The sequence below is a fragment of the Salmo salar genome, chromosome ssa23 (assembly GCF_905237065.1).
Source record: "Salmo salar chromosome ssa23, Ssal_v3.1, whole genome shotgun sequence".
Taxonomy (NCBI): Eukaryota; Metazoa; Chordata; class Actinopteri; order Salmoniformes; family Salmonidae; genus Salmo; species Salmo salar.
Window position 1 is genome coordinate 31130209 of NC_059464.1, and position 24232 is coordinate 31154440.

General features: G+C 42.3%; 2 protein-coding genes across 2 annotated transcripts; one reads left to right on the forward strand and one right to left on the reverse strand.

Annotated features, from left to right (window-relative positions):
- Nucleotides 1–1181: 1181 nt before the first annotated feature.
- Nucleotides 1182–12419, reverse strand: LOC106584400 (UBX domain-containing protein 6). Its single transcript, XM_014169675.2, has 11 exons — nucleotides 12216–12419; nucleotides 11090–11247; nucleotides 7709–7773; nucleotides 7469–7591; nucleotides 7191–7288; nucleotides 5931–6006; nucleotides 5191–5275; nucleotides 4823–5042; nucleotides 4013–4143; nucleotides 2411–2559; nucleotides 1182–2295 (listed from the first exon to the last, which is right to left on the reverse strand). Exons 1-11 carry the CDS (start codon nucleotides 12296–12298, stop codon nucleotides 2170–2172), a joined length of 1314 nt encoding a protein of 437 aa, XP_014025150.1. The 5' UTR covers nucleotides 12299–12419; the 3' UTR covers nucleotides 1182–2169.
- Nucleotides 12420–14457: 2038 nt separating this feature from the next.
- Nucleotides 14458–24108, forward strand: LOC106584403 (hepatoma-derived growth factor-related protein 2). The gene is made up of 16 exons (XM_014169683.2): nucleotides 14458–14727; nucleotides 15418–15494; nucleotides 16158–16296; nucleotides 20064–20255; nucleotides 20373–20492; nucleotides 20570–20644; nucleotides 20783–20969; nucleotides 21056–21140; nucleotides 21257–21536; nucleotides 21633–21769; nucleotides 21873–21940; nucleotides 22114–22184; nucleotides 22354–22455; nucleotides 22587–22743; nucleotides 22948–23068; nucleotides 23198–24108. The coding sequence occupies exons 1-16, from the start codon at nucleotides 14656–14658 to the stop codon at nucleotides 23295–23297; spliced, it is 1983 nt and encodes a 660-aa protein (XP_014025158.1). The 5' UTR covers nucleotides 14458–14655; the 3' UTR covers nucleotides 23298–24108.
- The last annotated feature ends 124 nt before the right edge of the window (nucleotides 24109–24232 follow it).

Genomic DNA, 24232 nt, shown 5'->3' on the forward strand with positions numbered 1-24232 from the left:
CTCCTCCATGCTTCACGGTGGGGACCACACATGCGGCGATCATCCGTTCACCTACTCTGTGTCTCAAAAAGATGTTGGTTGGAACCAAAAATCTCACATTTGGACTGATCAGACCAAAGGACTGATTTCCACCGTTCTAATGTCCATTGCTCGTGTTTCTTGGCCCAAGCAAGTCTCTTATTGGTGTTTTTTAGTTGTGATTTATTTGCAGCAACTCAACCATGAAGGCCTGATTGACGCAGACTCTGAACAGTTGATGTTGAGATGTCTGTTACTTGAACTGTGTGAAGCATTTATTTGGGCTGCAATTTCTGAGGCTTGGTAACTCGTCCTCTGCAGCAGAGGTAACTCTGGGTCTTCCATTCCTGTGGTGGTTCTTATGAGAGCCAGTTTATTCATAGCACTTGATGGTTTTTGTGACTGCACTTGAAGAGACTTTCAAAGTTCTTAATTTTCCAGATTGACCTTCATGTCTTAAAGTAATGATGGACTGTTGTTTCTCTTTGCTTATTTGAGCTGTTCTTGCCATAATATGGACTTGGTATTTCACTAAATAAGGCTATCTTCTGTATACCACCCCTACCTTGTCACAACAACTGATTGGCTCAAACGCATTAAGGAAAGAAGTTCCACACACCTGTTAATTGAAATGCATTCCAGGTGACTACCTCATGAAGCTGGTTGAGAGAATGCAAAGCTGTCAAGGCACAGGGTGGCTTCTTTGAAGAATATCAAATATTTTGATTTGTTTAACACATGATTCCATGTGTTATTTCATAGTACAATGTAGTAAAAATAAAAACCGTGGAATGAGTGTGCCCAAACTTGACTGTATATATATATAATGCATTTGTTTTTTTTAAATTACTTGACCTGGTTGAATTAAATGTACTGCACTTTTATATTCCTTGTTCCCCCCGCCTTATCTGGATACCTTTATCAACATCCCACCACTCATCCTTGTATGGTTTGTTAATGGGTTTCAATATGGCAGGTGCTGTTTTTCAGGCTGCTAAACAGTGCCTATTTTGTGTTCTTAATAATGGTTTAGAGGTGGAATAGTAAATGGTCAGCCATTATTAAAAACGTCGCCACTGAAAAATGAAAGGCAAACTGCAGAGACATTCAGAATGCTTTCCTGTCCCAGTTTTCAGGTATGATTAAAGGTGTCACACTTTGTCTTTAAATAAAGCAATATTTAAACATTAACATGTGCATATATTGGCGAAAGATAAAAAGCAAAACACATGATTCAGCTTTGATACTTAGAGCATTACCTTCATTTAAGTGATTCCTAAACAAGGTTCGGAAAACATTTACATCTTGGTACATAGATCAGAGACAAGCTGTGATGAGATGACTAGTGTTGCTGTTCATGTCTGAACTGAAACATTGGGGAAGTTATGGCTGCCTGTGCGCAGGTTACACAGATGCTGTGAGGAGAGGTAGATTGTCATCCCAGCCAGCACGGGGACAAACCTCAGTTCATTGTTGGTCTCAAGTGTTGATTACATACAGTACAAAAGAAACCGCCACTATCAAACAGATTTCCATGTTGCTGACAATTTAGAGAAATCTGATGAAATTAGCCAAGTAGTAACTGCTTTGACAAAACCCTTTTGCCCTCCTATTCAAAGGGAGCTTCTAACATCAGCTCTGTCCAGTAACCTTCACTTAAGGTATAATTTGACATGTTTGCTGCTGCTAATCTCAAATACAATATTACAGGCTCCATCTTAAATAAAATGGCTTAACCAATAACTATCATACATTGTAGTCCACAGCTGGTCTGGCTCACAAAAAACAGCTACTGAATCCTAACCACTAGACAAGCAGTGTGGTCCACCACTCACACAAAGCTAGAACTGTATATCTGAATTTGTTGTAAAAGCAGGATTTATGTTGGAGCAGAGCAGAATGGGGTCTCATACCATGCTAAGGTGACTGATTGCCTAACCGTAGGTGTAAGGGAGCCATTTCACAGTCCTCATCCTATATTCAGGGTACAATACAAGAAACACTGTATGGCGTTTGTCTCTTCCCCCTCCCCATCTCTTGTCCTTTAATGGATTAGTAGTTATTTCTACAGCCTTAAATGTGGTTTGGGGATGAAGGTGTCATCTCCAACCTGGGAGGGGTAGGAGACCCAGGGACAAGCACAGCTTCTGCTCAGCTAAGTGTCTGAATATTCTCCAGTAGCTCTGGCTTGAGGAGTGCAGGGCTCTTTCCACCGCCAGCCGCAATGTCCGCTTGCACTGCAGCATCCCAGGAAAACATCAGAAGAACCGCAGGGACCTCCAAGAGAGACAGACAGTCAGAACCTTCCCTTTGTACAACAAAAGTAAATGGATGGAATTGTTTATTTTGCCTGACATTTACATTTGTGACAATACTGTGCGTCTCTGCTTACCAGGCTACATTCATTCAGGGCCACCTCTTGGTCCTCCTGGAGTTTGTGTCCTCCAGGCGCCACCAGTTCAAAGGGCTGCCAGCCATCCACCAGGGAGTCCCGCACAAACTGGAAGAGCACAGACACCTTGTCCCATGCCAGGAAAGTGCCTGAAGGGCATAATGTGTGATAAGAGCCATTAGCCAGCCAATACAAGTTGAGTAAAGGTAACAAGAGGATACAACTATAAGAAGATGTAAGATAGTTTTTCACAATTTCTGACATTTAAACCTAGTAAAAATTCCCTGTCTTAGGTCAGTTAGGATCACCACTTTATTTTAAGAATGTGAAATGTCAGAATAATTGCAGAGAGAATTATTTATTTCAGCTTTTACTTCTTTCATCACATTCCCAGTGGGTCAGAAGTTTACATACACTCAATTAGTATTTGGTAGCATTGCCTTTAAATTGTTTAACTTGGGTCAAATGTTTTGGGTAGCCTTCCACAAGCTTCCCACTAAGTTGGGTGAATTTTGGCCCATTCCTCCTGACAGAGCTGGTGTAACGGAGTCAGGTTTGTAGGCCTCCTTGCTCGCACACGCATTTTCAGCTCTGCCCACAAATTCTCTATGGGATTGAGGTCAGGGCTTTGATGGCCACTCCAATACCTTGACTTTGTTGTCCTTAAGCCATTTTGACGACAACTTTGGAAGTATGCTTGGGGTCATTGTGCATTTGGAAGACCCATTTGCGACCAAGCTTGAACTTCCTGACGGATGTCTTGAGATGTTGCTTCAATATATCCACACAATTTTTGTTCCTCATGATGCATTCTAATTTGTTAAGTGCACCAGTCCCTCCTGCACCAACACACCCACCCAACATGATGCGGCCACCCCCATGCTTCACGGTTGGGATGGTGTTCTTCGGCTTGCAAGCATTCCCCTTTTTCCTCCTGTTTATACTTGCGTACTATTGTTTGTACAGATGAACGTGGTACCTTCAGGCGTTTGGAAATTGCTCTCAAGGATGAACCAGACTTGTGTAGGTCTACAATTTTTTTCTGTGATTTCTTTTGATTTTCCCATGATGTCAAGCAAAGAGGCACTGAGTTTGAAGGTCGGCCTTGAAATACTTCCACAGGTACACCTCCAATTGACTCAAATGATGTCAATTAGCCTATCAGAAGCTTCTAAAGCCATGACATCATTTTCTGGAATTTTCCAAGCTGTTTAAAGGCACAGTCAACTTAGTGTATGTAAACGTCTGACCCACTGGAATTGTGATACAGTGAATTATAAGTGAAATAATCTGTAAACAATTGTTGGAAAAATGACTTGTGTTATGCACAAAGTAGATGTCCTAACCGACTAGCCAAAACTATAGTTTGTTAACAAGAAATGTAGAGTGGTTGAAAAACAAGTTAATGACTTCAACCTAAGTATATGTAAACTTCCGACTTCAACTGTATGTTGAGACAGACTTCAACACTGCAATCAAATTGAGAGGCTACTGCCAAATATACATACAAATGACTATCCAGGTCAACGAGCATCTTTGCTCATATCTTGTTTATACATCTGCTTATCACATTAAAGTAGGTGTTTGTTGGCAGATACAGACCCTGCAGTATGTTTCCATCAGGCAGTCGTACTCTCAGCAGGGTGTAATTGTACTTCCTCCTCTCCCTCTGCTCCTCTCTCTCCCGCATGGCCTTGGTACGCAGCATAGCGTTTTTGTCCACCACCTCGTTCCTGAATATCACACAACCACCAAGAATGCACCTTAACACACGTCATAACTGGAAAAACCCCCCCAACAAGAATACACGTCATGTGCACTAACCAAGTGAACCCTACTAACACTAATACAATAATCATTTTATACAATAAATTCATCTCTTAAAGATGCACGATGCAGAAATCACTCTGCCATTTCCTGGTTGCTAAAATTCTAATAGTTTGAATCATTTCTGTTTATGTGACTAAACAAGTATAGTGTAGAGCAGTGGTCACCAACTGGTCGATTGTGACCAAGTGGTCAATCACCAAACATTTCTGTAGAAATGCTAAAGATAAAGGTTGTGTTCCTTTTTTTCTTCATGTTGCGCGGTTGGTTGATTCACAAAGTGTTGTCATTTTCAACCATTCCATTCGTCTGAAAAGACAAACTTGCCGACCTGGCAGACCGGGAGAGCTGTGGCTAAATCGAATGAGCATACTGCGCTGGCCAATCGAATAGCTCAAATCACAGTGCCTACCTACAGCTTCCATAACCCCTGCCACAGCAAAGAAATAGCGCACATAGAACAGGTCTACCGTTTCTTAGACTTGCTTTCAATGGGAATGACAGATCTATAACACACATTTCTATGTGAATTTGGCCAGGTTGCCCAAAAATTACATATTGCAGCTTTAAAGTATGAGTCCATACTTTTGCTTCTGCTCCCTCTTGAGCTCTTCTGCAGTGAGGTTGTAGAACTCTGAGGGAAGTTCAAAGTGCATGGCGTTGGGGGAGGGTCTGAAGGCCTGGGGCTGGCGGTCCAGCTGGGCTCTGACTGGCTCTCCCCTCTGCAGCCGGTCCCTACTCTCCTTCATCACCTCCAGGGATTCTGGGTTATGCTCCATCAGCACCAGGAACTCCTCACTCTCCTCTGGGAAAGGAAGACAATCAGCTAATCAATTCCCAAATGCAATCCAACCACTTACCCCTGGTACCCCCTATAGTACAGTACGCCTCTGCAGAAGCATACTAGGCCACACAGACAATAGGAAGTATAGACTGCATTTGAATGGGTTTACCATGTCCTTCCACATCCAGCATGATGCTCTGAAAGCCCATAGCTTCCAAGAACTCCCGACTACCCTCCACAGTCTTTACCTTTTCCTACGGAGAGAGAGATCAGACAGGGAGAGACCAGTGAATGGACCACATCGACAGAAAACATTGAGTCTCACATTACCCTCCACATGTCTCAAATACAGTGGTGGGAAAAAGTACCCAAGTCTCATACTTGAGTAAAAGTACAGCTACTGTACCTTAATAGAAAATGACTAAAGTAAAAGTGAAAGTCACCCAGTAAAATACTACTTCAGTAAAAGTCTAAAAGTATTTGGTTTTAAATATATTTAAGTATCAAAAGTAAATGTAATTGCTAAAATATACTTAAGTACCAAAAATAAAAGTATAAATAATTTAAAATTCCAAAGCAGACCACCATTTTCTTGTTTTTTTACATTTACGAATAGCACAATCCTACACTTGGACTTTATTTACAAAAAATGCATGCGTTTAGTGAGTCCGCCAGACCAGAGGCAGTAGGGATGACCACATGTTCTCTTGATAAGTGCATGAATGACAATTGTCCTGTCCCGCTAAGCATTCAAAATGTAACAAGTACTTTTGGTTGACAGGGAAAATGTATGGAGAAAAAGTACAATCTTTTCTTTAGGAATGTAGTAATGTAATAGTTGTAAAAAAATATTAGTAAAGTACAGATTTAAAAAAACTACGTAATTTTTACACCACTGCTCAAATATACCTGGAACACCTTGTTGCTGAGTTTGATCTTCCTGTACTTCTCCTCTGTCGGGTTCTTACAGATGTTTTCAATGTACCTGACAAGATCGGGAAAAAAATTATGGGGTGTCAAGACACTCTTTGCGTGAATTCTTGTCAATGTGACAATGTACACTCAGTGGCCAGTTTATTCGGTACACCACCCCGTTCACACAAATGGTTCGCTCCTAAAGACAGTAAGTCGCGTGGCCTGCTATATAAAGAAACTGTGTGTGATATGAACGTCATTGCCAGGCGCGCCAGATCCTGTATCTCAAAAATGGATGGCCTCCTGGGCTTTTCACATACATTGTCTAGGGTTTACAGAGAATGGTGCGAAAAAAAAATAAACATCCAGTCAGCAGCAATCCTGTGGGCAAAAACAGCTTGTTGATGAAAGGTCAAAGGAGCATGGAAATAATTGTGCAAGCTAACAGGCGGGCCACAAACAGGCAAATAACAGCGTAGTACAACAGTGGTGTGCAGAACGACATCTAGGATGCACAACTTGTCAGTCCTTGTCATGGATTGGCTACTGCAGCAGACAACCACACTGGGTTCAACTCCTTATCAGCTAAAAACAAGAAGAAGTGGCACCAGTGGGGATGCGATCACCAACACTGGACAATTGAGGAGTGTATAAACGTTGCCTGGTCCGACGGATCCCGGTTCCTGTTGCATCATGCTGATTGCAGAGTCAGGATTTGTCATAAGTAGCATGAGTCCGTGGCCCCATCCTGCCTGATGTCAACGGTATAGGCTGGTGGTGGTGTAATGGTGTGGAGAATGTTTTCCTGGCACACATTAGGTCCCTTGATACCAACTGAGCAACGTTTCCATGCCCCGAAGAATTCAGGTTGTTCTGGAGGCAAAGGGGGGGACCAACCCAGTACTAGATGGGTGTACCTAAAAAAAAAAAAAAAAAAAAAACTGGCCACTGAGTGTATATCACACATTCTAAACTGGGTGGTTCGAGCCCTGAATGCTGATTGGCTGACAGTCGTGGTATATTAGACCGTATACCACGGGTATGACAAAATTTAACCAGTTTATAATAGCAATATGGCACCTCGGGGGTTTGTGATATATGGCCAATATACCACGGCTAAGGGCTGTGTCCAGGCACTCCGCATTAGGTCGTGCATAAGAACAGCCCTTAGCCGTGGTATATTGGTTATAACACACCCCCTCGTGCCTTATTGCTTAATTATAGGACAGTTCCATCACCCTCCATGTTTCTCACTTGCTTATGATGTCCACTGCAGCCTTGACTTTCTCCCTGTCCTTGTTGAAGGTATGAACCATCATAATGGAAGCCTCCACTGCAGCCTCTTCAAACCGCTGTTGGACAAGACGAGGTTAATCATGTGTAGTCAGGACCATACTAATCAAAAAGGATGGTTTGTGGCAAATTACTGCTAAGATTTTTTACATCAATACTTCATATCAAAATCAGATCATGATAATTATGCTATCATGATATCATACGACTTTAAAAATGAGAATCACTTCTGGACCTACCATGAAAATGGCCTCTTTAATGTGCACATCTCTCTCGCTCTTAGTTAAGGTGGCTCCAGTAAGCGGGCAGGTGAAATACACACCTGTTACTGAGAGAAATGCCAAATCCTTAACATTGGAGCCCTGTAAAAGATTACATATACTAGCGATAAATGAGACAACTCAATGGCAGTCGTCGCACAAATAATTTCTTTGTGAGCAACAGTAAAGGAAAGTTAATTGATTTAATGTATTCCTTGCCTCAACAGCTGTTGTCTTTTCCTTCTCAGCTACTGCTGCAGCTTCTGCCTCAAGCTCTCTTTTCACTGTGAAAAATTATTAAAGACCATTACCCACAACCCAATTCTTTATTTCTGATTATTTATTTCTGACTACTGTTGTGAAACACCTGCACAGTCTTGACAACATCATCAGTCATTAAGCAGCAATTCTTGGATGCATGCACTACCAGTCAAAGGTTTTAGAACACCTGCTCATTCAGTTTCTTTATTTTTATATTTTCTACATTGTTGAATAGTGAAGGCACCACAACTATGAAATAACACATATGGAATCATGTAGTAACCCCCCAAAAAATGTGTTAAACAAATCTAAATCTATTTTATATTTGAGATTCTTCAAAGTAGCCACCCTTTGCCTTGACAGCTTTGCAGACGCTTGGCATTCTCTCAACCAGCTTCATGGGGTAGTCACCTGGAATGCATTTCAATTAACGGGTGTTCCTTGTTAAAAGTTAATTTGTGGAATTTCTTTCCTTCTTAATGCGTTTGAATCAATCAGTTGTGTTGTGACAAGGTAGGGGTGGTACAGAAGATAGCCCTATTTGGTAAAAGACCAGGCCCATATTATGGCAAGAACAGCTCAAATAAGCAAAGAGAAATGACAGTCCATCATTACTTTAAGACATGAAGGTCAGTCAATACGGAACATTAAGAACCTTGAAAGTTTCTTCAAGTGCAGTCGCAAAAACCATCAAGCGCTATGATGAAACTCTCTCATGAGGACCGCCACAGGAATGGAAGACCCAGAGTTACCTCTGCTGCAGAGGATAAGTTCATTAGAGTTACCAGCCTCAGAAATTGCAGCCCAAATAAATGCCTCAGAGTTCAAGTAACAGACACATCTCAACATCAACTGTTCAGAGGAGACTGAATCAGGCCTTCATGGTTGAATTGCTGCAAAGAAACCACTACTAAAGAACACCCTGCCTTTCTAAGGTCTTCGAAAGCCAAGTTAACAAACAGATCACCGACCATTTCGTATCCCACCGTACCTTGTCCGCTATGCAATCTGGCTTCCGAGCTGGTCATGGGTGCACCTCAGCCACGCTCAAGGTCTTAAACAATATCATAACCACCATCGACAAAAGACAATACTGTGCAGCTGTATTCATCGACCTGGCCAAGGCTTTCGACTCTGTCAATCACTGCATTCTTATCGGCAGACTCAACAACCTTGGTTTCTCAAATGACTGCCTCACCTGGTTCACCAACTACTTCTCTGATAGAGTTCAGTGTGTTAAATCGGAAGGCCTGTTGTCCGGACCTCTGGCAGTCTATGGGGTGCCACAGGGTTCAATTCTCAGGCCGACTCTTCTCTGTATACATCAATGATGTCGCTCATGCTGCTGGTGATTCTCTGATCCACCTCTACGCAGACGACACCATTCTGTATACTTCTGGCCCTTCTTTGGACACTGTGTTAACAAACCTCCAGACGAGCTTCAATGCCATACAACTCTCCTTCCGTGGCCTCCAACTGCTCTTAAATGCAAGTAAAACTAAATGCATTCTCTTCAGCCGATCGCTGCCCACACCTGCCCGCCCTTCTAGCATCACTACTCTGGACCTGGACGGTTCTGACTTAAAATATGTGGACAACTACAAATACCTAGGTGTCTGGTTAGACTGTAAACGCTCCTTCCAGACTCACATTAAGCATCTCCAATCCAAAATTAAATCTAGAATCGGCTTCCTATTTCGTAACAAAGCATCCTTCACTTATGCTGCCAAACATACCCTTGTAAAACTGACTATCCTACCGATCCTTGACGATGTAATTTACAATATACCTTCCAACACCCTACTCAGCAATTTGAATGCAGTCTATCACAGTGCCGTCCGTTATGTCAACAAAGCCCCATATGCTACCCACCACTGCGACCTGTATGCTCTCGTTGGCTGGCCCTCGCTTCATATTCGTCGCCAAACCCACTGGCTCCAGGTCATCTATAAGTCTTTGCTATGTAAAGCCCCGCCTTATCTCAGCTCACTGGTCACCATAGCAGCACGCGCTCCAGCAGGTATATTTCACTGATCACCCCCAAAGCCAACTCCTCCGTGGGCCTCCTTTCCATACAGTTCTCTGCTGCCAATGACTGGAATGAACTGCAAAAATCACTGAAGCTGGAGACTCATATCTTCCTCACTCACTTTAAGCATCAGCTGTCAGAGCAGCTTACAGATCATTGCACCTGTACATAGCCCATCTGTAAATAGCCCGCCCATCTGTAAATAGCCCACCCATCCCCATATAGTTTTTTTGCTCCTTTGAACCCCAGTATCGCTACTTGCACATTCATCTTCTGCACATCTATCACTCAAGAGTTTAATTGCTATATTGTAATTATTTCACCACTATGGCCTATTTATTGCCTTACCTCCCTAATCTTACTTAATTTGCACACACTGTATATAGACTTTTTCTATTGTGTTATTGACTGTACTTTTGTTTATTCCATGTGTAACTGCGTTGTTTGTGTCACACTGCTTTGCTTTATCTTGGCCAGGTCGCAGTTGTAAATGAGAACTTGTTCTCGACTGGCCTACCTGGTTAAATAACAGTGGAATAAAAATAATAATAAGAAGAAGAAGTAGAAGAAGAAGAGACTTGCTCGGGCCAAGAAACATGAGCAATGGATTTTAGACCGGTGGAAATTGGTCCTTTGGTCTGGAGTCCATATTTTAGATTTTTGGTTCCAACTGCCATGTCTTTGTGAGACGCGTTGTGGGTGAACGGATGATCTCCGCTTGTGTATTTCCCACCGTAAAGCATGGAGGAGGTGTGATGGTGTGGGGGTGCTTTGCTGGTGACACCGTCTGTGATTTAGAATTCAAGGCACACTAACAGCATGGCTACCACAGCATTCTGGAACAATATGCCATCCCATCTGGTTTGGGCTTAGTGGGACTATCATTTGTTTTTCAACAGGACAATGACCCCTCCCGGCTATGTAAGGGCTATTTCACGAAGGAGTGATGGAGTGCTGAATCAGATGACCTGACCGCCACAATCCCCCGACCTCAACCAAATTGAGATGGTTTGGGATAAGTTGGACCGCGGAGTGACAGAAAAGTAGCCAACAAGTGTTCAGCATATGTGGAAACTCCTTCAAGAATGTTGGAAAAGCATTCCAGGTGAAGCTGGTTGAGAGAATGCCAAGAGTGTGCAAAACTGTCAAGGAAAAGGGTGGCTGCTTTGAAGAATCTCAAATATATTTTCATTTGTGTATCACTTTTTTGGTTACTACATTATTCCATATGTGTTATTCATAGTTTTGATGTCTTCACTATTATTCTACACTGTAGAAAATAGTAAAAATAAAATAAAACCCTTGCTCACCCTGGAGCCGGATGACATCCTGTGAGGTTTGTACCCGGGGGCGTGGCTGCCCCTCGATCCTGGCCAAGGCTGCAGCCCCTGCCTTCTGAGCTCCTTCAGTAGGAGCAGCATAACAGGGCTTGGCAGGGCCACTGCTCTGCACCACTTGGGGCTTGGAGCTGCATAGGACACATTCAACATTTGGCTGCAAGATGTGATGTATAAAGTTATATAGCTATCTACACTCACAAGGGGTTGCACCCTAGTCTTTGATCATGACTCTGTTCTATTACATTAGACAAAAGAGTCATTGGACGAAGATGTCTTCTATATGGGCCCCTTTGCTCAGTCTGAACGTTAACACCTGTGGCTTGCAGTACGGTTTTGTAAACATAAGACTTTATTTTTCATATAAGCAAGAAATAACTTAAAAAGTTCAAATCTGGGTTTCCCAACTCGCTGCACGTTTTGGTTTTTGCCCTAACACTACACAGCTGATTCAAGTAATCAACTAATCATGAAGCTTTGATTACTTGAATCAGCTGTGTAGTGTTAGGGCAAAAACCAAAACGTGCACTGAGTTTGGGAATCGCTGGGTTAAATTGATAAACATTTGATATGGTTAGTGATCCCACACGGCCATATCTCCATGTTACATCGCTTGTTAACGGAAAACCGAAGGAAGACCAGAGGCGACCACCTGTGCTAATTAGCGTGCTCCGACACCTGTGTGTAAGCTTAACTCGGGAAGTGTAGTTTCTTTGAATGGAGGCACCCATAGCTGTATGGATGTGTAAAACTCCTACAGTAAGAATATATATATATATATGAAAGATTATTTGTCGGTGACGAAAGATTAGGGTCATATGTTTCGAAAGCCTTATCGCAAGAGATTATTGACCATTCTAAACGTTGAAACTTTCGGGAAACTAGGGAGAAGGCAGAATGCCGACTGGAGTTTGAGAACTAGGTTCACCCTGTCCTGAACATTAGAAACGTAAACAACGGAGCCCATCCAAGTCACGGGTGAGGTCAAGGCTCGGTGAACGCAACTCTACGAATTAGACATACCATATAACTGTCAATTATATTAACTAAGAACTGACAACAGTATAGCAGCTATCGTTAGCTCGCAAAGTTTGTTTACCTAGCGTCTTCTGTGAGTTTCTTTCCTGGCCCAGCTGACTTGAATTTTAAATCTTTCTTCATATCCTCGAAAAATTTCTTCATTGTTTACTGTTTATCACAGTAAAATAGCCTGGGAATACAGCACAGGTCAATAGGTGCGCTGACGTGAGAAAGCTTAGTAAATTGTTGCCATCAAAATGCAAGGGAGGAAGTGGACCGGAAACGGGTGTGTCATTTATTAATGGTAAATTGTGTACATCAGCCTCTTGTGGTCTGGAGGATGTACAATCAGGATGCTGTGTTCCAATGAAATACATTAATCCTGAAATTAATAATTGACAAAAAATAAGTATCATAAAATAAATTAACTAGTGTTAAGGGCTGGCTTAGCACAAATTAAAACGTATTTTGTAAACATTTTAGATTATTATTTTAAACCTATATGAAATGGAGGTAGACATTTTTAAATGGTCTCCAATACCAGTGTAACATTCAATTAAACGTGTGTTAGAACTGGAAAAATAAACCGATAATTTGGAGGCCGAACACCTATCGTGAGCATTTCTGATATCGTTCATTACGATATCGCAAGTGGCGACGTGGTCTAAGGCACTGTATCTCTGGTTCGATCCCGAGCTGTATCACAACCGGGATGATCGGGAGTCCCATAGGGCGACGCACAATTGGCGAAGCGTCGTCCAGGTTTGGCCGGGGTAGGCCGTCATTGTAAATAAGAATTTGTTCTCAATTGATTTGCTTAGTTAAATAAATAAAAAATAACTAGCCTATACTAGAGAAATGTAAGTACATTTTTGTAACCTTTATTTGACTAGGCAAGTCAGTTAACTGGTCAACATAGCAGCACCAACCCGTGCACTCACTGGTCACCCCAAAGCCAATTCCCCCGTGGGCCGCCTTTCCTTACAGTTCTCTGCTGCCAATGACTGGAACAAACTGCAAAAATCACTGAAGCTGGAGACTCATATCTCCCTCATTAGCTTTAAGCACCAGCTGTCAGAGCAGCTCACAGATCACTGCACCTGTACATAGCCCATCTGTAAATAGCCCATCCAACTACCTCATCCCCATACTGTATTTATTTATTTATTTATTTAGCTCCTTTGCACCCCAGTATCTCTACTTGCACATTCATCTTCTGCACATCTGTCACTCCAGTGTTTAATTGCTATATTGTAATTATTTCACCACTATGGCCTAATTTTTGCCTTCCCTCCCTTATCCTTCCTCATTTGCACACACTGTATATAGATTTTTCTATTGTATTATTGACTGTATGTTTGTTTATTCCATGTGTAACTCTGTGTTGTTGTTTGTGTCGCACTGCTTTGCTTTATCTTGGCCAGATCGCAGTTGTCAATGAGAAGTTGTTCTCAACTAGCCTACCTGGTTGAATAAAGGTGAAATAAAAAAATTAAGTTAAGAACAAATTCTTATTTTATAATGACGACCTATCCTGGCCAGACCCTACCCTACCCTAACGACACTGGGACAATTGTGTGCCGCCCTATGGGACTCCCGATCATGCCGCTTGTGATACAGCCCGGGATTGAACCAGGGTCTGTAGTGACACCTCTAGCACTGAGATGCAGTGTCTTAGACCGCTGCGCCAATCGGGAGCCAATTAAATGGGTTAAATGAAATGGGTTTGCTAACATGGGTTATTGTTAATGGTAAAACTTATGGCTACAACAATCAAACTAGTAGTAAATAAATAAAATATTTGTGGTGCTTATTGTTAAGTTTATCATAATATAGATTTTGGCAATATTGGGCTCCGGAGTGGCGAGGCAGTCTGAGGCACTGCATCTCAGTGCTGGCGGTGTCACTACAGACCCTGGTTTGATTCCAGGCTGTATCACAACTGGCCGTGATTGGGAGTCCCATAGGGTGGCGCACAATTGGACCAGCGTCGTTTTTAAATAAAGGTTAAATAAATAAATACAAAATATCATCCAGCTCTGTGCGCTTAGGGGTGGCATATATTCGCTGTATGACTGCGAACGATTGTTAATTTTTATATTTTTGTCAATCTGTTGGTAAAGACACGCTAAAGAAAGGTTTGGTTTCTATTCTAAACCTTTTGTATTGATGTTAGTATGCATTTCCTAATTAGTAGCCAGTCAACTTAGGAAAACGATATCGAATTTATAGTGTACATATAGTAGAATATGATTGGTTTGAAGAATGGATTGACAAAAAATTAAACCAATTATAGTCGCTAGTAGGAGGGATTTCCGCTCTGATAATCACGGTTAGCGGAAGCTATTCTTGTGAAGCTAACCGCCTCATCTCGCGCTATTGAGAAGCTAGCTTGCTATCTAGCTAACTTTATCGTTTTGCAGGTTTTTTGTCGGCTTGAAAACGGCCAAGAAGCAACGCACAAAGACCTCCAGTGTTAGCTAAAGAAGAAAGAAAAGGCTGCACAGAGGGGCAGAACAATGCCGCACAATTTTCAACCCGGAGACCTGGTCTTCGCCAAAATGAAGGGGTACCCCCACTGGCCAGCCAGGGTAAACTAGCAGCAGCCAGAGAGAAGCGGGTGGGCGGAGGGGACGCTGGAGTTTTGCTGTGCATCCTTGGCAATGACTGACATAGCTAATATTATAGCCAGCTAGCCTTGCCTCGTGCTTGGAAATATAGAATTGCTTTGTTGTCCTACCATTCTGTTTGCAAAATGTTTGTTGCTGGATCTTTTTTATGCAAAGTATAACCAGGCTACTTGGGGAATGACGTTCATGTTTGTGTTGTGTACATGTATTTTGTCCAACCAGGCAGTGCTAAGTAGCTAGCTGTACTGTGCTTTTTGGTGTGCGTTGATTGAAGATTAAATGTTTGATTTGCAGACTCACTGCCCTGTAAAATAAAATCCTAGCTATAGTTGTTAAATAATCAGGTGATTTTTGGTACAGTAAACACAAATATTTGGTTTTCTGGAAATGACTTTGATGTGTTAACCTCTTCCCAGGATTTGACTGTTATTTGAAAATTCAACAGATTGTACCAATCAAGGTGTCTGTCTGGAGTGAAGGGTTCAGACAAGGCCACAATATTGTCTACTTATTTCCAACCTTATTTTCCTAATTTTCCCAACTTGACTTGAGGATCAGACTACAAAGAGCAGTGAATATATATTCTCTCCTGTACCTAGTTTGGATGTCTCTCACACTTTTGTTTTTGTTGTGTGGTTCTCGTTCTTCTAGATTGAGGATGTCGCAGATGGGGCAGTGAAACCCCCTCCCAATAAAATCCCTATCTTCTTCTTTGGGACCCATGAAACGTAAGTGCTGTGTCTGTTTGATTTAGAATAGCAGGATGGGAATCTCAGGATGGACTTGAAACTGTGGTATACTACATTCACCATTGTCCTTTATTAGATCAGTTATATATAGAGAGAGAGATTGATGCAAAAAATAAATGTTGATTTGTATTTATTTTCCAGCTGGTTCTGTTTATCCTGTTGTCCCCAGCTACCTAATGTGTTGTATGTTTACTTGAAGTATCGGCACTCGTATTTCTGTGATGTGTCCTCCATGTTTGTTGATGCACTATATTTTCTTTAACTTATTTTAAACTTTTGAAACCCATTCATGAGTTTTTCATTACTGGTTTATGTCTTAAGTGATCTAGGTCCATTTGTGTGTGTGTGTGTGTGTGTGTGTGAAAAGTTTAGTGTTTTGGTCATACAGCAGTAGTTTTGCACGATGGCAGATGGACTATTCTTAAACCACCACTAGGTGGCAAAATAACTGTCAGTACTGTAGTTTGTTGCCAGTTCATGGCTTTCACATCATGCAGAAACTCTGTGTCATCTACCCGGTAAGCATGGAGTTTGTCTGCGCCAGGTATTGGCTTTTTAATTTAGTGACTCAGAATTATAGTCTCGTAAATACTATCGCAATATAAAGTAATGTGTTATCAAATCATGCTCTCTCTTCCTCAGAGCATTCCTTGCACCAAAGGACCTTTTTGCCTATGAGAAGCACAGTGAGCGCTTTGGAAAACCTAACAAAAGAAAGGGCTTCAACGAGGGCTTGTGGGAAATCCAGAACAACCCTCACGCCTCCTACAGTGCTCCTGCAGTAAGTACATCTTATCAGAAGTCCAACTCAATACCGTTTCTCTAATACTGACCAGTTACAACTGAGTGCTGTTACCCCTGGTTTCTCTCTTGCTGTGCACTGAGATCCATTTAGATCAGTGACTCATTCCCCTAAAAAGTGCCTCAGGTCTCAGTTTAGGATGTGATAGATTGGCCAAGTTACAGTACCATGCAGCTCCCTGTTGGTGGAATTATCTGCTCGGTCAGCACTCTGTATCACATGTTCTTCAACAATCACTTATAAGCGGTAACGGAGCATTAGGTCTCAGACCAACAGGGTCTGAGACAGCTTCGTCCTCCAAGCAATACGACTGATGAACAACTAATCACCCATGGAATATCTGAACTGACTATACACACATACACTGACCAGGGTAGCAGACTCATCGCTTTTCGGCAATATTCGCCATTTGGTTCTCAAAATAGGCCATCCACGTGAATCGTGTGGATCTAAAGGTTGTTTCTCATAGATGAACATTTTAGAAGAATACAGGCATAGAAGTTGACCAGATTTACCAGAAAGTCTACTAAAGTGTGACTTTGACCTTGTTTCATATCAAATTTATTTATAAAGACCGTCTTACATCAGCCAATGTCACAAAGTGCTGTACAGAAACCCAGCCTAAAACCCCAAACAGCAAGCAATGCAGGTGTAGAAGCACGGAAAAACTCCCTAGAAAGGCCAGAACCTAGGAAGAAACCAAGAGCGGAACCAGGCTGTGAGGGGTGGCCAGTCCTCTTCTGGCTGTGCCAGGTGGAGATTATAACAGAACATGGCCAAGATGTTCAAATGTTCATAGATGACCAGCAGGGTCAAATAATAATAATCACAGTGGTTGTCGAGGGTGCAACAGGTCAGCACCAGTTGGCTTTTCATAGCCGATCATTCACAGTATCTCTACCGCTCCTGCTGTCTCTAGAGAGTTGAAAACAGCAGGTTTGGGACAGGTAGCACGTCCGGTGAACAGGTCAGGGTTCCATAGCCGCAGTCAGAACATTTGAAACTGGAGCAGCAGCACGGCCAGGTGGACTGGGGACAGCAAGGAGTCCGAGGGTCCCAAGGAGGGCTCAGGTCCTCTGAGAGAGAAAGAAAAAAGAGAGAATTAGAGAGAGCATACTTAAATTCACACAGGACACCGAATAAGACAGGAGACATTCTCCAGATATAACAGATTGACCCTAGCCCCCGACACACAAACTACTGCAGCATAAATACTGGAGGCTTTCTTGCCTATTTACATCCTTTCGTTCACAGACTAGGTTATTTTTCAATGTCAGTTTGCAATTGATGCAACTGCGAGATGTCTGAGATTCTCTACTGTTACCACGAGAACCTCCCGCCCTTAAAGTGGCAGCTGAACATTTGTCTCACTTAACTGACTCCTATTTGAGTGTACAGTTGCAAGAAAGTATTTGAACCCTTTGGAATAACCTGGATTTCTACAAGAATTGGTCAAAAAATGTGATCTGATCTTCAGTCACAACAATAGACAGTGTGCTTAAACTAATAACACAAATTATTGTATTTTTCTTGTCTATATTGAATAAGTCATTTAAACATTCAGTGTAGGTTGGAAAAAGTATGTGAAAGCTAATTGGAGTCAGGAGTCGGCAAACTTGGAGTCCAATCAATGAGATGAGAATGGAGATGTTGGTTAGAGCTGCCCTGCAATATAAAAAACACTTTCAAAATGTGAGTTTGCTATTCACAAGAAGCATTGCCTGATGTGAACCATGCCTCGAACAAAAGAGATCTTAGAAGACCTAAGATTAAGAATTGTTGACTTGCACAAAGCTGGAAAGGGTTACAAAAGTATCTCTAAAAGCCTTCATGTTCATCAGTCCACGGTAAGACAAATTGTCTATAAATGGAGAAAGTTCAGCACTGTTGCTAATGCTAATGCAGAATGCTCAATGAGGTTAAGAAGAATCCTAGAGTGTCAGCTAAAGACTTACATAAATCTCTGGAACATGCTAACATCTCTGTTGACGAGTCCACGATACGTAAAACACTAAACAAGAATGGTGTTTATGGGAGGACATCACGGAAGACGCCACTGCTGTCCAAAAAAACATTGCATGTCTGAAGTATGCAAAAGTGCACCTGGATGTTCCACAGCGCTACTGTCCAAATATTCTGTGGACAGATTAAACTACAGTTGAGTTGTTTGGAGGGAACACACAACACTATGTGTGGTGAGAAAAAGGCACAGCACACCAATATTAAAACCTCATCCCAACTGTAAAGTATGGTGGAGGGAGCATCATGGTTTGGGCCTGGACAGCTTGCTATCATTGACAGAAAAATGAATTCTCATGTTTATCAAGACATTTTGCAGGAGAATGTTAGGCTATCTGTCTGCCAATTGAAGCTCAACAGAAGTTGGGTGATGCAACAGGACAACGACCCAAAACACAGAAGTAAATCAACAACCGAATGGCTTCAACAGGAGAAAATACACCTACTGGAGTGGCCCAGTCAGAGTCCTGACCTCAACCCGATTTGAGATGCTGTGGCCTGACCTCGAGAGCAGTTCACACCAGACATCCTAAGAATATTGCTGAACTGAAACAGTTTTGTAAAGAGGAATGGTCCAAAATACCTTCTGACCGTTGTGCAGGTCTGATCCGTAACTACCGAAAATGTTTAGTTGAGGTTATTGCTGCCAACCAGTTATTAAATGCAAAGGTTCAGTTTTTCTACCCTGCACTGTGAATGTTTACACTGTATTCAATAAAGTCATGAACATTTATAATAGTTTGTTATTAGGTTAAGCAGACTGTGTCTTGTTGTGACTGAGATGATCAGAACATTTTATGACCAATTTATGTAGAAATCCAGGTAATTCCAACGGGTTCATACTTTTTCTTGCCACTGCCTTATTGAGCTTAGAACATTCCAAAAACCTTTTTATTCAGTAACCTTTAGTAATTTGTTATTAAAATACTCTTCTTCAAATACTTTCATTGCGCTCAAGTACTCCTTGTAAACAATGTCAGATTAGAGCCCTGTGTAATTGTGTTTATGTATATAAGTTATTGTATTTTAACACTGAAAGCACCTTGCAATGTATTAGATGTGAGACAGGATTTGTGTTTTACTTTTCTTTATGCACCTCTATAGAACAACTTGTCAGGTCGGGTGCATTGAAGACTGATGTATTCCTGTCTGGGGAGACTAAGATTATCATTACATGTCATGATAAACCTTAAACCCAGAGCCTAACTCTACCCCAGGACACTATTTTTAAATGTGTATCATGTACTTGTTATTCTCTGAAGATAAGCAAACGTTCTTGCACTTCGCATGGATTGTTTTTGCGCGTTTCTGTGCAAACACCATTTGTCACCCTTTTGGGCCCTCACCAGTTTGCATCCCTGACTGACACTTGCAAACTACACACAACCACACATACAGTCACCATACTCACTGCTACTATTCTTTTTATATTTTCTGCTCAGTCCCTTTAACCTGTTTACACATATACCATTTTTTATTCTTTACCTCATTTATATAGCTTTACCTCAACTGTCACCAGTACTCCTGACATTGATGTCAGTACTGGTACCAACCGTGTGTGTGTGTTTGAATCTTATTCATAATGGTTTATTTCTTTTATATGACTTAGTATTTCTGCATTGATGAGGAGGGCTTGCAATTAAGCTTTTCACTGTCCTGTTTACACATGCTGTATCCTATGCATGGGATAAACATTGATTTAATTGATCTCTCCATTCACACCATAGCCTGCCAGCTCGTCTGGCAGTGACGCTAATGACGATGCAGCAGGAAGTGATGCAGAGGATGACAAGGAAGCAGTGGTGCCCAGTAAGGCAGATTCAGGAAGTGAGGTAGATTCTGACTCAGGAAGTGAGGATCGAGGAGGTGGTGGCGGCAGTGGTGGAGGAGGGATCAAGAGGAAGGCCCAAGCTGCCAAGGTGATTGCGAAATTATAATTTTAGTGTTTCGGGATTTTAATGCCCTCCGAACAAAACTGTGGTTGCTTAGATGCGCCTCTGTTATAATATAACATCTCTGTTCTATCTCTCATTCAGCGCCCCCCTGTGAAGAAGGCCCGGGGTTCGTCCAGTGACAGGGATGGCGAGGAGAGTGGCTCACCCTCTGAGCCAGACCCTTCCCCTTCTGACTCAGACTCTGGAAAGAACAGTGACCAGGTCAGTTGACACATGCACACGTTGTACACTAGCATGAGAATATTAATTGATGGGGTCTTGTTTGTTTGCCCCTGTAGGACTTCACCCCAGAGAAGAAGGCGGCAGCAGGCCGTGGCAGTGGGAAGAAGGCTGGAGGTGGCAAAGGGAAGAAGGTGAGGAAAGGGACGCCCTTCAGGTGTCAAACAGCCCTTGGAGCTGAGTAGATAAAGCACTGTTTGTGGTTTCACAGTGACTGCTGGCTCTCTCATTGTGTTTTATCTCTCTCTGTTTCTCTCTGTGGGCTGTTGTAGAAGGCGGTGTCTGACTCAGACTCTGACTCTGGGTCTCAGTCGGACAAGAAGAAAGGGGGCAGTGACTCAGAAGATGAGAAGCCACGGCCCGCTCTGTCTGGATCCGAATCTCAGTCTGGCTCCAAATCCGACTCTGACTCAGAGCCACAACCACCTCCACGGAAGGCCCCTCAAGCGCGCAAGAAAGGTGAGAGCTGTAATGTCTGGTATTACACAGTGTATGATAACTGTATTTGTCACTGCATAACCCTCTTTGCCATTTGTCCCAATCAGAGAAGCCTCTGCCAAAGCCTCGGGGTGGACGGAAACCCAAAGCTGCCCAGGCTAGAGCACCGGCGTCTTCCTCTGACAGCGACAGGTCAGCATGGCTCTAGTCTGTTCCACATTGGTTGTGTGCTATGTTAATACATTTATAAATGACTTGTATCAATAAATTAGTACATTATGAATGATATCCTATACTGTGTACTATAGCGACAGTGAGCCTGACCGCGTCAGTGACTGGAAAAAGAGAGATGAGGAGCGTCGGAAAGAGCTGGAGGAACGGCGGAAGAAGGAGCAGGCAGAGGAGATCCTCAAGTATCGGGAGAGGGAGAAGGAAGAAGATGAGCAGAGAAAGAAGGACAAGGAGAAGGGAAAGAGCAGTGGTGAAAACAGCTCAGATGAGGGTGTAGATGATCACCCACTGAAGAAGTCCAAGAAACCCCCACCGCCACCCATCCCCGCCCCCTCCGACTCTGACTCTGGACCTGAGGTAACTAGCATGGAAGACTGTTTAAAGAGTGGACATTTGTTTGTTTTTGTATCATCTAGAATAGATTTGTTGAACATTGTATTTAACCATAATCAGGTGAAAAAATCTGCAAAGCGTTCAGACAACCAGAAGAAAGGGAGAACAAAGAAAGAGAGGGATCATGGTAAAGGCAAAAAGGAGAAAGAAGTGAAGGAAAAGCGAGCCCAGCGGTCAGAAGAGAGGCCCAGAGGGAGGTAAATGCACATGGCTGAACCAGACAAAAGATTAGAGTACAGATCACATTAGATATCTTCATTAAATATAAATGCACACAGATCACTGAGCTCTCTCCCTCAGGTCCAAGCCTGACAAGCCCAAACGCAAACCCGAGAGACCTCCCGAGAGGAAAGTAGAGAAGAAAAAAGGTCAAAGCTCAATGTTACTCCCAATTTACGGTGTCCATTTGGAAAGCATGCATATGGGAAACTCATTAGCATAGTCTCATATTGTGACAAACGGTTGGTCCGATACAGTGCCAGAGCCAGATAATATCAACTTTTCATGTCCTTACTCCTTGTCTTTTTGTGTCTGCACACAGAGCCAACTCCAGACGAAAAGCTGCAGAAGCTGCACACTGACATCAAGTTTGCGCTGAAAGTGGACAACCCAGTGAGTAAACATAAGGGGCTCCATTCATTGCCAACAGAAAAGTTATTATCACATAGTTGGGATTTTACAAGCAGCATGACAAGTGGCATGAGGTATATAATTGTTTTGTTTACCAATTAAGGGTTACTTGCACATTGTGGTATTCTATCATGTTATGTCTGCTCTGCAGGACATCGAGCGCTGTCTACTGGCCCTGGCAGAGCTCGAGGCTGTGCCGGTCACCAGCCACATCCTGCAGAAGAACTCTGATGTTATCGCCACACTTAAAAAGGTGCCTTTCCGTCTGAACCCCTTAATGAAAGTGAACTTTATAGAGCCGCTGTGTACATTTCATTATCTCTCTTGTTTTTCTGGCCCTTGTGAACCACGCTGTTGTTCTGATTGATGTTTGTCTTACTGTAGATCCGTCGATACAAGGCAAGCAGTGCCGTTATGGAAAAGGCCAGCCAGGTCTACAATAAGTTAAAGGGTCAGTTTGTGGTCAAGTCTGAAATGCCAAGTAAACACAAAGCTGAGGGAAAAGAGCAGGAAGAGGATGGGAAGGAGACACAAAATTCTGGTAATTGTCTCAGCCCATATTTTTACGATCACAACTGATGGACTTCTTCTTTACTGTTCTCACATTCTCCTTAATTTTCCTCCTCAGGATATTACTCCTCTTAAAAATGATATTAATTCAGACTTTTGCTGTGTGTAGCTAACAATGAAATGAAAGGTCCATCATTTGTAGCCAGTATATTGATTTTGCATTACTTGCTATCAGATGTGATCCCTGTGAATGGGGAATCAGAAGTCCAGAAAAAGGAATGTACTGAGTTAGAGGATACCCCAAAATCACCGGTCCAGGAAGAGAATGATGAGCGTATGGCTTCAAGCCCTAACAGGTAAATAATATTCTCCTATGTCACATCTTGGTCTTGTCCATAGTAATATTGCTCTGCTAATTGGTACCATGCCACCATCACAAAGATATGTAGCTCTAGTTCTGAAGTCTTGTCTCTTCTCCATGGTAGGCCCAGTCCTGATAGTCCTGCTGAGCAGCAGACGCACACTGATGATGAAACGCACCACGCTCTCTCTGCAGAGACTGAACCGCCAGCAATAGAGAGCTGAAGAAAATGGAGTGCAATTGTTTAACACAGCTAACAGCTCATTAGTCTCGTCCTGGATACATGGCGCTGTGCTGACCCCTTTCTTGTTCACAATTGTATTTTTCCTTTTATACGACACCTTGGCCTGTCCCCAATCTCTTCCCCCCCACAAAGCTACTTTGCTTTATTATTCTCCCACGTGAACTCTAACTTTGGTCTTTCATATTGTATGTATATTGAGAGATTCCATTTTTAGCACTTCTAACAGGAAATTTAGGGGGAAAAGAGGAGCCTTGTGATGAATGTTCTGCAGTAATTGCATGTCACGTAATTCAAGGCTTCTGTTGGCTTTGAGAAAAATATTGGAGCTGATAGAGAACCTAGAAAAGGCTAATGTGTGTTGGACAAGTATGGGTGTCTTGACCGTTGGTTATGAATATTTTTCTTTTTATCTGGTCATTTCTTATTAATTCAGTCTCACCATGAAAATCTAAAGCCATTGAACATAATCACATGTTTTCCAACTAAGGTCCACCTACTTTTTTATAACAAGTATGTTTTCTGATATTGCAACAACTTTTGATTTGTGGAATTATTCGCCCTGTCATCGTGTCTTCTCCATCTGCTTTCAATAACTTGCCTATTGAATGGGATAATATACATTGTGTACAGAGTGAACAATATCATCTTAATCACAAGTTGTCCATATCCCATGTAGCTGGAGCCCATTTGGCATTTGCTTGTCATACATACTTTGGAAGTGTTTTTAGTGCTATGTAAATTGGTAAAATCATTTGTATCGTTGAATAAAAATCTAAGCATGGTGGTCCTAATCTGAACACTTCTGTTATCAAAGGCAGCATGTCATCACATGGTACTTCATGGAAGTCCCATATTCCCATAATAAAAATCCAGTTTTGTTGGGGTGTGACTGGTGTAATAACTACACATTATAAC